This window comes from Callospermophilus lateralis, chromosome 3 (assembly GCF_048772815.1).
Source record: "Callospermophilus lateralis isolate mCalLat2 chromosome 3, mCalLat2.hap1, whole genome shotgun sequence".
NCBI lineage: Eukaryota > Metazoa > Chordata > Mammalia > Rodentia > Sciuridae > Callospermophilus > Callospermophilus lateralis.
Window position 1 is genome coordinate 111,035,449 of NC_135307.1, and position 12,351 is coordinate 111,047,799.

Here is a 12,351-nt window from a genome sequence, read left to right on the forward strand (position 1 = left end):
AAAAAATTGTTTTCTGTATTTATAGTATAAAGGTTGTGGTAAATAGAGTTTTTCTCAAGTAGGAAAGTAGTTGCCAATTTTTCTGACTTGTCTGTCATTTTTTCACTGACCCTAAATATAGTAATTAACTGATTGTAAATTGCATCAATCACATTGTACTACAATTAAATTGGGTGCTGCATTGGCCTTTACACATTAATCTGTCGATATTCTTTTAGGATTGGCAAAACAGCTTGGAAAAGGAGCTGTTTCTGTTACTTGCACTGCACTCCTAATTATCACAGCTCTCTGAAGCTTCAACTTCAGAAATGTATAGAAGAAAAAATTTCCCTTGATAAATGATGCCTTGCTTTATTCAGTTGGTGGAAGTTTAGAGTAGAGCAAATATTTAAAGCTTTACAATAATGGTCTGAGAGTAAACTATTTTTTTCCAAGTGATATTGAATTAAAAACTCCATCCATTTTCTGCCCATGCAAGGCAGTGCAATTCCCTGGAAATTGATTTTTTTTTTTTTCCCAAGGCTTACAATGACTTTCTCCAAGCTTTAGGTATGGGGGAAAAAAAAAAAAACACCTTTATTAAATCTACTTAGTGAATAAAGTTGGCAGCTGGACCAGCATGCATAAAAAAATTACTGAATGCCTCAAATAAAGGCTGACTAGTCTTAGTTATCTGATAAATACTTATTTACAGTTACTTTTATGGTTCTTCAGAAACTGTGAAACATTTTGTGGGTGCTAGCATAATTTACCTACTATTTGTAATACAAATGAGAATAATATTTTGGGTATAGTAGGTTTTATGGAGTCTTGGAAAATATGCATGCTGTTTTGTATATCAAATTATAAAAATGACCGTAGTTTGTAAAAATCACATGCCTGAGTGTTTTCCCTTAATGCATTATAATGTTTGAGTATATGTACATTTAAAAGTGCATTGATTTGGCATTTCTCCATCAGTATAATATGGTTTCTACCGGTTATTGCTGTATACTAATTTATCATTTGCAAAGAAAGGCTCTTTATGCTCAGGAAAATCATAAACATTATCCAGTTAGTTTGCTAAATGTTAATTATAGGGTCACCTGAGGAGTTTTCAGGGCTGATTTATTTACACATCATGCATTAGATTATGGGCCTGGCTGTGCGCCTGTGTGTATATGCTGTCTTCCCAAGTTTGACTTTGGTTGTGTGCATTGCTGTTCAGCACTGGTTCTATGCAGGGCTAGAGACTGTTTTCTTATCAGTATCTCTGACCTGACCCTTTTGAGCTATGTTATATCATTCCATTTTGACACCTTTTATCAAACTTTAATGAAATGACCCAGGCAAACAAATTGTCATTAAACTTTCCATCACTTTGTCCCTTGGTATCGTCTTTTATAAATTGGACAGCAAATGTTGTATTGATCTTCTCGTTCTTGCAGCTGAACTTGAAATGACCCAGACCGCTTGTTGTTTATGGCCCAGAGTTGCTTTTCCTTGACATTTCCATCCACAGCATGACACCCTTTTTGTTTTTCTTTCTTTCTTGTGGAGATAAATGAACAAGACATACGGTATCGAGACACCCTTGGTCATGGCAACGGAGGCACAGTCTACAAGTGAGTAGTCAATTTTGTTTAAACTTTCTTTCCACTTTTACCAAATGCTAGGAATCCAAGTACTCTGTGGCAAAAATTTTTTTCATGACCACCAGTACTTAGATTTTATTTCCACATTTGACTCCAAAATTCTTCAAGGCATCTTGTATTTTCTCAGGAATTGCCTGAAAAGTGCATTTATATTGCCTTTTAATATTTCTGGGTCTGCATCTCTCCTGGGTGAGCAGTTAATAGTCGACCATTAGCAAGCGTACTTTTAACTGGCCTGAAGTTTAATGCATATTTTCCTTCACTCTTTAACACCGTTATTATTATTATTTTTAACTTGCTCGCACCCTGTGCTTGTTCCTTGCCTGTTTACAGTTATGCCCAGTGGAAGCCAAACCTTATAAATACCACTGCTTTGCCCTATGTTGACACTATAAGTTATTAAAAAGCCTTCTTCCTGTTGTATTTTCTTCTTTCCTCACCCTACTCCCCTGAGAGAATTTCTACACACATTGATGAATATGTTAAGTTATAAAACTCTCCCAAATTCCAGTAGCGGTGATCTTACCCTAAAGGAGTGTTCATTTTCATATTAAAAAATGCTAACCATAAAAAATAGTTCTCTCAATAGGGAAGTCTTTCTCATGCAGTAGTGCAAAGTTTAAACTACATAATGTAATATCTGGTACTTAATAGTCTGCAATGGTGTATGAAAAATATTCCACTAGGAATTAAAAAATCCATACTCTGTAAGAAAACCCTGAGGGAGTACTAAAGCTTTCCTCTAGAGAGCTGATTTCCATATATACACTAACCCTGCATTACATTATGATGGTGTTTTTACCTGAGATATTTTAATATCAATAATAATATATAATTTCAGAGTTATAATTAATTTATTTTCTAATTGGTTACTCACGTTCTTAGAATTTTAAGTCCTGATTAACCACATGAATACAGATGCTGCCCTATGGTCACAAAGGGTCCCATCCTAAAATCCCAGAATATGCCTCAGGTATCAATGTGGCCTTGGCATAGAATTTGATTTCTCAAGGTTAGAAGCTCCTTTGAAATCATCTGATCTGGTTACCCATCCAAGGCTTTAGCCCCCTCTTTAGGTACAACCAGGATGTGAGTTTTTTCTCCCAAATATAGTCCTTTAAGAATGAATAGTAGGTCTGAAAGTTAAGTCCTTCTACTGTGACGTACATAACATATTTCTTATACCATCTTTGGGCTTTGCCTGTAAGGTGTTGGAGGCCTTCCCTACTGAGTTTTGAGGCTGTTCTTCTTCTGGGTTATGCTGGCATTCATTCCAGGCAGCCCCAGCACCACATGTATGACATCTCTTCACCTTAGTCGTCTCCTCCCTACCCTTATCTGACCTGAATTTTTACCCTGTTCTAAAGCTTCCTAGAAAGGAAACAAGACGAACTATTATTTGCTCCGATTTGCTTCTGTTGAATTCCCTGGAAGGAGCAACTTTCACTGCTTCAGCCTTTCTTTTTAATGCTTTTGTTCTGATAGCTAGATATAATAAACAAGAAAGACTTATACCAACCCTTTGGATTCCCTTTATTGACTTCAAATGGAAACAAAAACCATTTATTTGGACTTCTAACTTCTTATTTGTGTTGTTGCACCAAATATGTAGCTTTGGATTTCTTTCTTTCTTTTTTTTTTTAAAGAGAGAGAGAGAGAGAGAGAGAGAGAGAGAGAGAGAGAGAGAGAGAGAGAGAGAGAGAATGAATCCCAATATTTATTTTTTTAGTTTTCGGTGGACACAACAACTTTGTTGGTATGTGGTGCTGAGGATCGAACCCGGGCCGCACGCATGCCAAGCGAGCGCGCTACCACTTGAGCCACATCCCCAGCCCATCTTAACCATTTTTAAGTGTACAGTTTGGTGGTATTAAGTACAATCACATTATTGTGCAACTGTCAACACCATCCATCTCCAGATCTCCTTTCCTCTTACCTCTCAGTACATTAAGCATTAATTCCCATTTGTTTCTTTATTGTTATTTTTTAGCTAAGAAGCATATCGAGAACTTCTTCCATGAGGCCCCCAATGTCCAGGAACATTCTCTTACATGTTCTTAGCACAAGTTCTTCAATTTACTAGAATGCTGGGATGACATTAGCAACTTGTTCTAAGAGTTTATTTACCTACCATTGCCAATGCTCTATACAAGTGTTGAAGAATGTGTTGGACATAGGTTTCTTATGGAAGGTGTGTAACAGTATTATGATAATTTTAATACTTTATATAATAGATTTCTCATAAAAGAAGAAATTCTACTTATCCTTTTGCCTATGTGATTCTGGTTTTGTTGTTTTGAGGCTGGGTTTCTTTTATTAAAAATTTTTTTGTAGTTGTAGATGGACAGAGTGTTTTTATTTTATTTTTATGTGGTACTGAGGATCGAACCCAGTGCCATACACACACTAGGCAAGTGCTCTGCTGCTGAGCTACAGCCCCAGCCCTTTGAGACTGGGTTTCACTGTGTCACCCAGGCTGATTTTAAACCCCTGGGCTCAAGTGATCCTCCTGCCTCAGCCTTCCCAGAATAGGTGTGCACCACTGTACCCAAAGCCTATGTGATTCCTAAAGGAGAGGAATATGAAGATGCCCAATTGCATAATTCACTTAATCACTGAGCTTCATTTCTGCCTGGGTGTTAGTTTGTATTATTGTTCTTGTGTCTCTGGCTTTTAGTTCAGCACAAAGAAGTGGTGTAATCATCAAGAAATGAGAATTCACTTTACTAAAGTCTTTATAAAACACCATTTGATGTGTTATGATAGAGTTTCTCCTACACTAAGTTTACCTTAATGGTGTTGACTATAAAATTGTGGTTTTTCAAACAAAAATGATTACATTAGAGGCTATGCTACATAAACTAGATGAAGAAAATATTGGAAAATCCACTCATTGGTAACAAAACTGCCTAACAGGCCTATTTAATTTTTTTTCTTATAGAGTATATTAAGCTAATAAGTGCAATGCAAAAGTTTAATATTTTAGTCTTATTCACTCCACTTGATGGGATGTTGTAAATCTCAAGGGACGTGATGTCATGTGTAAATGCAATGTATATTATTTAATAGCTGGTACATTGTCTTCCTTTAAGTCTAGATGTTTTCCACAGTTATGCAATATGAAATTTTTGTCTCCATCATTTAAGCCAAATAGTAATGTAGATTCTCCATGCTGTCCCTTACAGAACTGTTCTCTGTATTACGATAGTAACCTAAGCAGGTAATTTTAAATTGGGATTTCTTGGATTACTAATTTGTGTTAAATGGATCATAAAAGAAATATCTTAGGCTATAGTTAAGCCCAAACCGAGGAAGGAGGAAAGTTCAGGAAAAGGAAATGGGTGCATTTTCATTATTCCTGTTTTCCAAAGTGCTGCAAGTTTTGCTCCTTTGCCCCCCCCCCCGACCCCCCCACAAAAAAAAAATTGAAGAAAGTTACATGTTCTCTTTCTCTCTGAGAAATTCACAATGAATTTTAAACTTTGAGAAAGACAAAATAGTATGTGTTTTGGTTAAGTTTGGGGCTAAGTTTGGAGCCTGCATGTGCTCCTAACAAGCTTTGCGACCTTGGGCAAGTTGTATAATGTTGCCTTCCTCCATTTTCCCAGCTGAAAAATAAGAACAATGATAACATCTATTTTATCAGGTTGTGAGGTTAAATGAGATGATCTATACAAGTTTTAGCACTGGCTGATACTTACTAAATGTTAGCTACTGGTAATTGTAGTACTAATAATGGAAGAAATGTTTAAACCCTCTGTTTTCTACCTTCACTTGGTCATGGGACTCTTTTTGAGGAACAGCTGTAAATACCTCATAGAATTACAGTTGTGTTGAATTAACTTTGAGAAATTCTTTATTTATATTATGACACATAATTCTGTTTTCTGCTATTGTTCAGTTGTATCATAAATATTTATATGATTTAAAAGTTTCACTTATCATAATTTATTTTCAGATTGCTATAGGACAGCTGGTATAATGTAAAGCCCACTTTACCACTGGAAAACACGAGGGCTCACAGTTTGTGGCCGTTCTGTGGCTAAGCCAGAACTTGGAGCAGTGTCTCTTTTTGCTCTGCGCTTTTCCCCAGACGGCATTGTTTCTCAAGGTCATGCAGAGTCCTTGGTGTTTCCTTGTATTTTCTAGTGTACCCAGCACAGGTCTGAGTAGATGCTTGATATGTGTTAGCTGAGATGAGAATGAGGCAAATGGAGTTTTCTCCCAATTAGATTTTAGTCGGGCTCTTTACTTGGATTGGCCCCATATCTAGCTAGTTTTAGAGGTACATGATTGTTCTGTGACATTCATTTAGAAGATAGGCATTTCTAAACAAAGGACATATATTCGATTAATTTCCATGCACACGTAAAAGTTTTGAGTGATTAGCATCCGATGGCCTGACATACTAGTCATTGTCCTCTTTTTGTATAGTGTGCCACATTGAGATGAAAGCAATGAACTGCTCCCATTACTTTGCATACATTCTATGATTCCAGCACCACTCACCAGGACTCTGCTTCCATAGCACCTTATTAGACAGAGTCTCTCAAGCTTTGGGTCCAGAAATGAAGTAATTATTTAACACTTAGGATTAAATCATGCTAAATCAGTTAGCCAACAATCACTGGAGGATCATCTTTTACATTATTTTTTTCCTAACTGCAATTGCCAGTGTTCTGGCCACATATTCTGGTCTCTAGGTATTTGAAAACAGCAGTAAATTTCTACTTCTAGCTTCTTCTCACAGTATGGGGAAGAATCTAGTTTGGGCAGAATTTTCTGTGATATAATTTATAGCATATAAGTTACCTAAATGATGTTTTAAAGATTGGTTTTATGCTATTATTCAGGAATTATTATCCAGAGACAATGAGAAGAGGGGATAGTAATGCTCAAAGGTATTGCTTTTACATTTTAAGTAATATCTGTTGAGGAGCGGTCCTCGGAAATAGTAACTGAGATCGTGCTAATGAGTTGTTTGCTGCCTTTGTGACATGGCTGAGAGACCACCTAAAATAAATTTGTGTTTGGGGCTGGAATTATATTAACTCATTGTAATAATATAATTTCATTAATGAAATTAGAAGCGCTGAAGGTAATTTATATAATGTGTAAAAATACATGAATTATCTCATTAAATGCTATTTAGGTATCGGAATATTTTGAAGGATAGAATTTCTAAAAAATATTATTAAAAATATTCTCTGGTGAAAATACTGTCACGTTCTAAATAACAACATTTTGATCAGTGCCCAACCATGTACGTCATGGTGGTCCCCTATGATTACGTAGCCTAGTGACATTACAGCCATCTCAGTTTTGTTAAGTGCAGTACATGCTGTTTACACAATGGCAGAATTTCCCAGTAATACATTTCTCAGATGGTCCCATTGTTGGCTGAGGCATGACTAAATTGAGAACCCAGAGTACCCAGGAAACTTTGACTTCCTCTTTCATCAGCCAAGCTGAAGGTTTCAAACCAAACAGAGAGTGGTAGGTCTGGTGCCAGCAGCTATAATGACTGTGTGGGTGACCCCACTTCTTTATATTTTTTTCCCTGACATGCATCTTGTAAATGAAAAGTAGTTTTTAAATGATTTTGATATTGACCTAAGAGCTACAGTGATTGTTTGATTTATTTTTTTACTTTAAATTTCCAATCAGGTGAAGGGCCTTTTCCTTGCAGCCAAGACCATATTTTAAACAAGCAAACAAGACATCATCCTAATGCAAAATTAAATACTTATATATAGCTGGGTTGCATTATGGGATCATGTGACAAGCAAGGATATTAATGTTTTCAGAAAATCAATGAGTATTTGTCAAATAAAATTAATTATGTATGTTTCTCTCTCTCTCCCTCTCTCAGCACTCACTTTTATAGGTTTGTCTTATACAATAATGTTTACTATATTGATTAGACTCTAAAGAATAAACCTGAGCTCATGATTCTCTATACCTTTCTCACCTTTGCTTCCCCACACTCCTCCATGTTCCTATAACCTCACGTGTGTTCATATCCATTATGGCAATGATGGATTATTGGCATCTAACCAACATGACAGGATGTCACAGGTCGCTGAGCAGAGATTTTCAGACTCGGTTTTCCACCCGAATTAACTATTATTGAAATAGTTTATTGAGATTGAAGTATTGATCTTTTTTTCTTTCTTTCTTTCTTTTTTTTTTTTTTTGCTAACTGTGGCTTAAGGGAAGGAAGAGGAGGTGGTGGTATTTTTGAAAGACACTAAATTTCACTTTTAAAAATCTCATTTATTTAGTCATTTCTTCTTCCTGTTTTATAGCCCCTATAGTTTTATTGCTTGGAAAAGGGTATCTTGGCTTTATTTTTATGACAGTATAATTATACTTCAGAAATGCACTTGATTACTATGGGTAGCAAAATTGTTCTAGTATATTGGTTAGGCCAATATTGCTATACAAACAACTTTTCAGTCAATTGAGCCTGGTAAAAATCAATACATTATGGTAATATTTCAAGTAAGAATTTGCTGAATGTAAGTATTTCAACACCATCTCTTTTCAGGGAAAAATAATTTTGAAATGGTAAGACTTCTTTCTCATATATTATTTTAATAAAGTTCTTTAAAAAGAACTTTAAAGTCCAAATGTGGTTGGGAACAGGAAAAATATTGTATTAGCACACATACGTTGTTATAGGGTGAAAGAGATCTGGTTTCCATTTGAAGTGTGCATTAGGAGGTCGTAATATCTGGGTTTGGCTTCACCTGCAGTATGCCAATTTTAGATCCAGAGCTCTGTTTCTCAGTGCTGAGTTGATGGAAAACTGCAGACAGTTCAGAGAGCATTCAGAGGAGCATGGACAGGTAATGGGGTACCTGGGAATTGTGTCCGTTCCATCCTCCTTCATCCATTGGAGCCACCAAGTTCTACTTGTGTGTGGTGCTGAGAGCCCCCCGAGAGAGAGCTTGAAATTCTATCCACAGGTAAGCATGGAATCTCACAGACTGGGCTGCATGTCAGTATGTATGGGGCACAGGCCCTGGGAGCTTGGGCGGGAATGATGACTTAGTTCCTTCCTCAGGAAGAATCAGGAAAGGCCTTATAGAGGAACTGATATTTGAATTGAGAAATGGTTAAAGGATCTGGCTAACTTTGATCTCAAGGAGAGAGTCAAAGGGTTTTATGACAGCCAGCTTAAAAGATGAAGGGCATTCCTATAGGCAAATACGTTTCCTTTTGTTCTAAAGGCTAGACACAAATTGCTTGTCTTGAATGTCTCTGAGAGTAGCCTTGACTGGCATGAGTAATGTTCTCTTCTTCCTGTTTTCCCACTGGATGGTCCTTCCTGGAGGAGAGGCCTGTCTTGGTCATCTTGGTTATGCCTACACAGTGCCTTACCTACTGTTACCAGAACTAATTTGCAGAGGCAGATTCTTTATAGTCCGAGGATGAACACAAAAGTATTGTCCATTGCAAGGTGGCTCTGGCAGGTGGCAGACTTTCCTACCATAAGCAGAATGACATTACTGTTGTTCAGAACTGCTAAGAATCCCCCACTTCTACCTGGGCACATGATGACCACATTGGTGTCTCCTGAGTCTCAAGTTCCAGAACTAAATGTAGAACTCAGGGTCCATGAAAATCTTTTCAGGTGATGCTTTATTTGTTCTTCTAAATTTTGTTTTATTGTACATTCATGTCTTCACTGAATAAATATTTACTGGGTGTCACTAATGCCAAAGACTATTCTAAGTGCATGTAATACCATAGTGAGCAAGACGTTCACGATCTTCATGCTCCTGGGGCTCACACTAGTGGGACAGCAGATAATAATCAAGGAAATAAATCTGAAATAAGATGATGCCTGACCTTGCAAGTGCAGTAAAGAATGCAGAGGAGGTGCTTGGGGAAGTTGTATCTCAGAGCTGAAACCTGAAAGACAAGAAGGAGCCTGTCAGGGGAAAATCTTCTAGGCAGAAGGAGCCACATGAGCAAAAGCCCTGAGATGGACATGAGTGTGTTGTGTCTAGGTCAGTGTCATGAAGTATAGTGAGCTCAGGGGAGCATGGAAGAGGGACAGGACCTGATGATGCCGAGAAGGTATGATTACCTGCTTTTTACCATCGAGAAAGGAAAAGTTTGGAAGGGCAAAGTGGCATGCCCAAGGTCAAGTTAAGAAGAGGCTGCAGGTCCTCTGACACCTACATCAATACTTAGGGGTGCTTCTCGAGGCCAGGGTTTTTCTGTTTGCCATTCACTGTCTCTGAGTTTTGTCATTTTTAGGCCACATTAGATTTGGATATAAAATATGAATTAATGTATAATTCTGAAAGTCAAGGATGAACCATGTCTAGTTCGAGACTTTTTAGTACATGTTAACACAACCATTCCTTGGCTGACAGTTATTGTAGCATGACTTGTTGTTTGGTCTATCCTTTGGGTCTCCTTGCTTATTGAACACTTAGAATTTAACAATAAAATCTCTAGATTAATTGTATGGTTGTGTTAATGGAGGTGGTGCATTTCTTGATTTCTAAAACACACTAAAAATTTTAAAGCTATTTTGCAGGATTTGATGTGTTAGAAAATTGTAGTCTTTTGGTTGGCATATTGCAAAAGCAAATATCTGTATACCATAGCATCTAGGGCATTTACTTAAATTGCTTTTTTGGAAAATAATTCACTACAAAGTCCAAAAGGCATTTACTGCGTATAACTTTCTGCCATAGCCCTCCCCCGCCCCCGCCTCTGTCATTGGTTATTTTGATGTAGGAGACCATGTTTCTGTTAAATTGCTGCCTTGCTGGAGTGAAATATATTTAGGTTCTGATTTGAACACTAACACTGAATTGAAGGAATAGGTCACTAAATTAGAGGGGGAAATAGCAATAGAGGTTTATGGTGGAATGTTAAGCATAAAGTTTTTTTTAAAAAAACAAAACCAGTAATTTGCTTTTTAAATGTGACTTTATATTGTGTTGTCCTTTTGACTCTAAAATTTCCATAGTTTTCCTTGTCAGTATTAAGAAAAAAAATGTATGTTTAGTGATATTGTCAAAAGCAGAGTGTGTGGTTTTTGTTTTATGAATTCAAATAAAGAAATGAAAAAAAAAGTTCAGACAAAATTAGAACTTGCTTTAGGGCACAATCAATACAGCATTTTAACAAGCTTAGTGTATTTGGAAAATATGTATTGTGTAAGATTCTCAAACATACTGATTCTATTATGACTGCTAACTGTAGCAGCAAAATGTAACAATATACTTAGTCAATAAATATAAAGCCCTGATTAAACTATAATTAAATTTTCAGAAGAGTTATCTAAAAACTATGAATAAAGTATGTTTTTACATTGTCTTAGCAACAAGTATAGCCAATGAATCTTTAGAGTGTTAGAGAAAATGATATATGGGGTAAAATTACAAAATGAATTTTTACCAAGAACACATGTATTGAGTTAAATTTGTGTATATCGTGTTTAACCTTTTTTTTTCTAAGATTTTTTTTTTTTTTTTTTTTTTTTTTTTTTTGGTGAATCCTTGCAGAACACAGCAGCTGGGGTAATTGATAGAAAGGGCAAATGAGCCGTTTCCCTGTTACTGTGGAGGCCAAGTAAAAATGGTTCAAGGCCCTGACTGCCTCTGTACACCCAAGACCCAGAGGTGCTCAGAGTCAGTGGCCTCATTTTCATTTGCAAAGTGGGCCACCATCACATACCTTGTGTTATCCCCTAGATGTGTTGGAATGTCCTGGAACATAATAGGGATCACCATCCTCATTTGGCTGAAGAGGAAACAGATTCATATAAAGTGGATTTCCCTGAGGATTCAAAGCAAGTCAGGGATAAGACCACCACTAAAACCCAGGCTTTCTTCTTAGTTCCCGCCCAGTCCCCTTCTTGGTAAATAATTACATTTTCATTGTAGGAAGAGCTTAAAGTAAGCAAATTATGTGCAAATCTAAGAATTCCTGCTGTTTTTTTACCGGGCTTGGCCTGGGCGTGCAGCCCGGTGGTACAGTGTCTGTCTTGTGTGCAAAAAGTTTTGGGTGCAATCCCCTGGTACTGGGGGGATAAAAAAGAATTTCTGCCCTCATTTTCTAATAAATACTCTAAAGGTGCACTTGTGTTTATACCTTTGCATCAGGCACATATGCCTTACACATGACCTACGTGAAGGAACAGCTATCTCACTTCTACCCTTCTTCCCTGGAACTTATAATATTTGAAGTAACTGATTAATCCAAAGACAGAAATGTTAATGGTGATTTCTGAACCTCACTCCCTTCAGCAGATAATTCTCTGGAAATGCTATCTTTGGTGTTCATTGCAAGATTTCATGAGTGTGTTTAAATGGTCTCTGGAATTGTGTTGATACTTGCCTTGCTGGACATCAAAAGGCCAGTAGTTCACCTCCCACATAGACCCTGTTTTCTTTTCCCACTTATTTTACATTAAAAATACATATGGCATCTTCCTAAATGACTGCAGAATAGCACCTTCTCCTGACTGATCTCAGAGGATTCTGTAAAGCAAAAAGTTGCCTAATTTTTGAAGGAGGACATTCTAACAGTTTGTATGTTGTTGGATTTCAACAAAGATACCTCAAAAAGAACACAGCATTCTCAAAAAGAACACTTACAGACATTCTTTCCAACACAGAGGTGCAGTGCAGTGAGGAGGGAAGTCACCCAGGTTCCTTGCTATTGGTTCAAAGATGCATGTGCCTAG

At 37.0% G+C, this 12,351-nt stretch overlaps 1 protein-coding gene across 6 annotated transcripts in view; it reads left to right on the plus strand.

Moving 5' to 3' along the window:
- The window catches only part of Map2k5 (mitogen-activated protein kinase kinase 5), a 236,560-nt gene that overhangs the window by 49,877 nt on the left and 174,332 nt on the right, over nucleotides 1–12,351 (plus strand). For 5 of the 6 annotated variants that reach the window (XR_013090774.2, XM_076850990.2, XM_076850991.2 and 2 more), the window contains exon 8: nucleotides 1,540–1,604. Coding sequence is in view for 5 of the 6 variants with exons in the window: in XM_076850990.2 (XP_076707105.1) it covers nucleotides 1,540–1,604 (65 nt within the window). In the remaining variant the exon portion in view is untranslated. Of the gene's footprint in view, nucleotides 1–1,539; nucleotides 1,605–3,624; nucleotides 3,694–12,351 lie in introns of those variants that run through there. The other variant, XM_076850994.2, reaches the window with a different exon arrangement.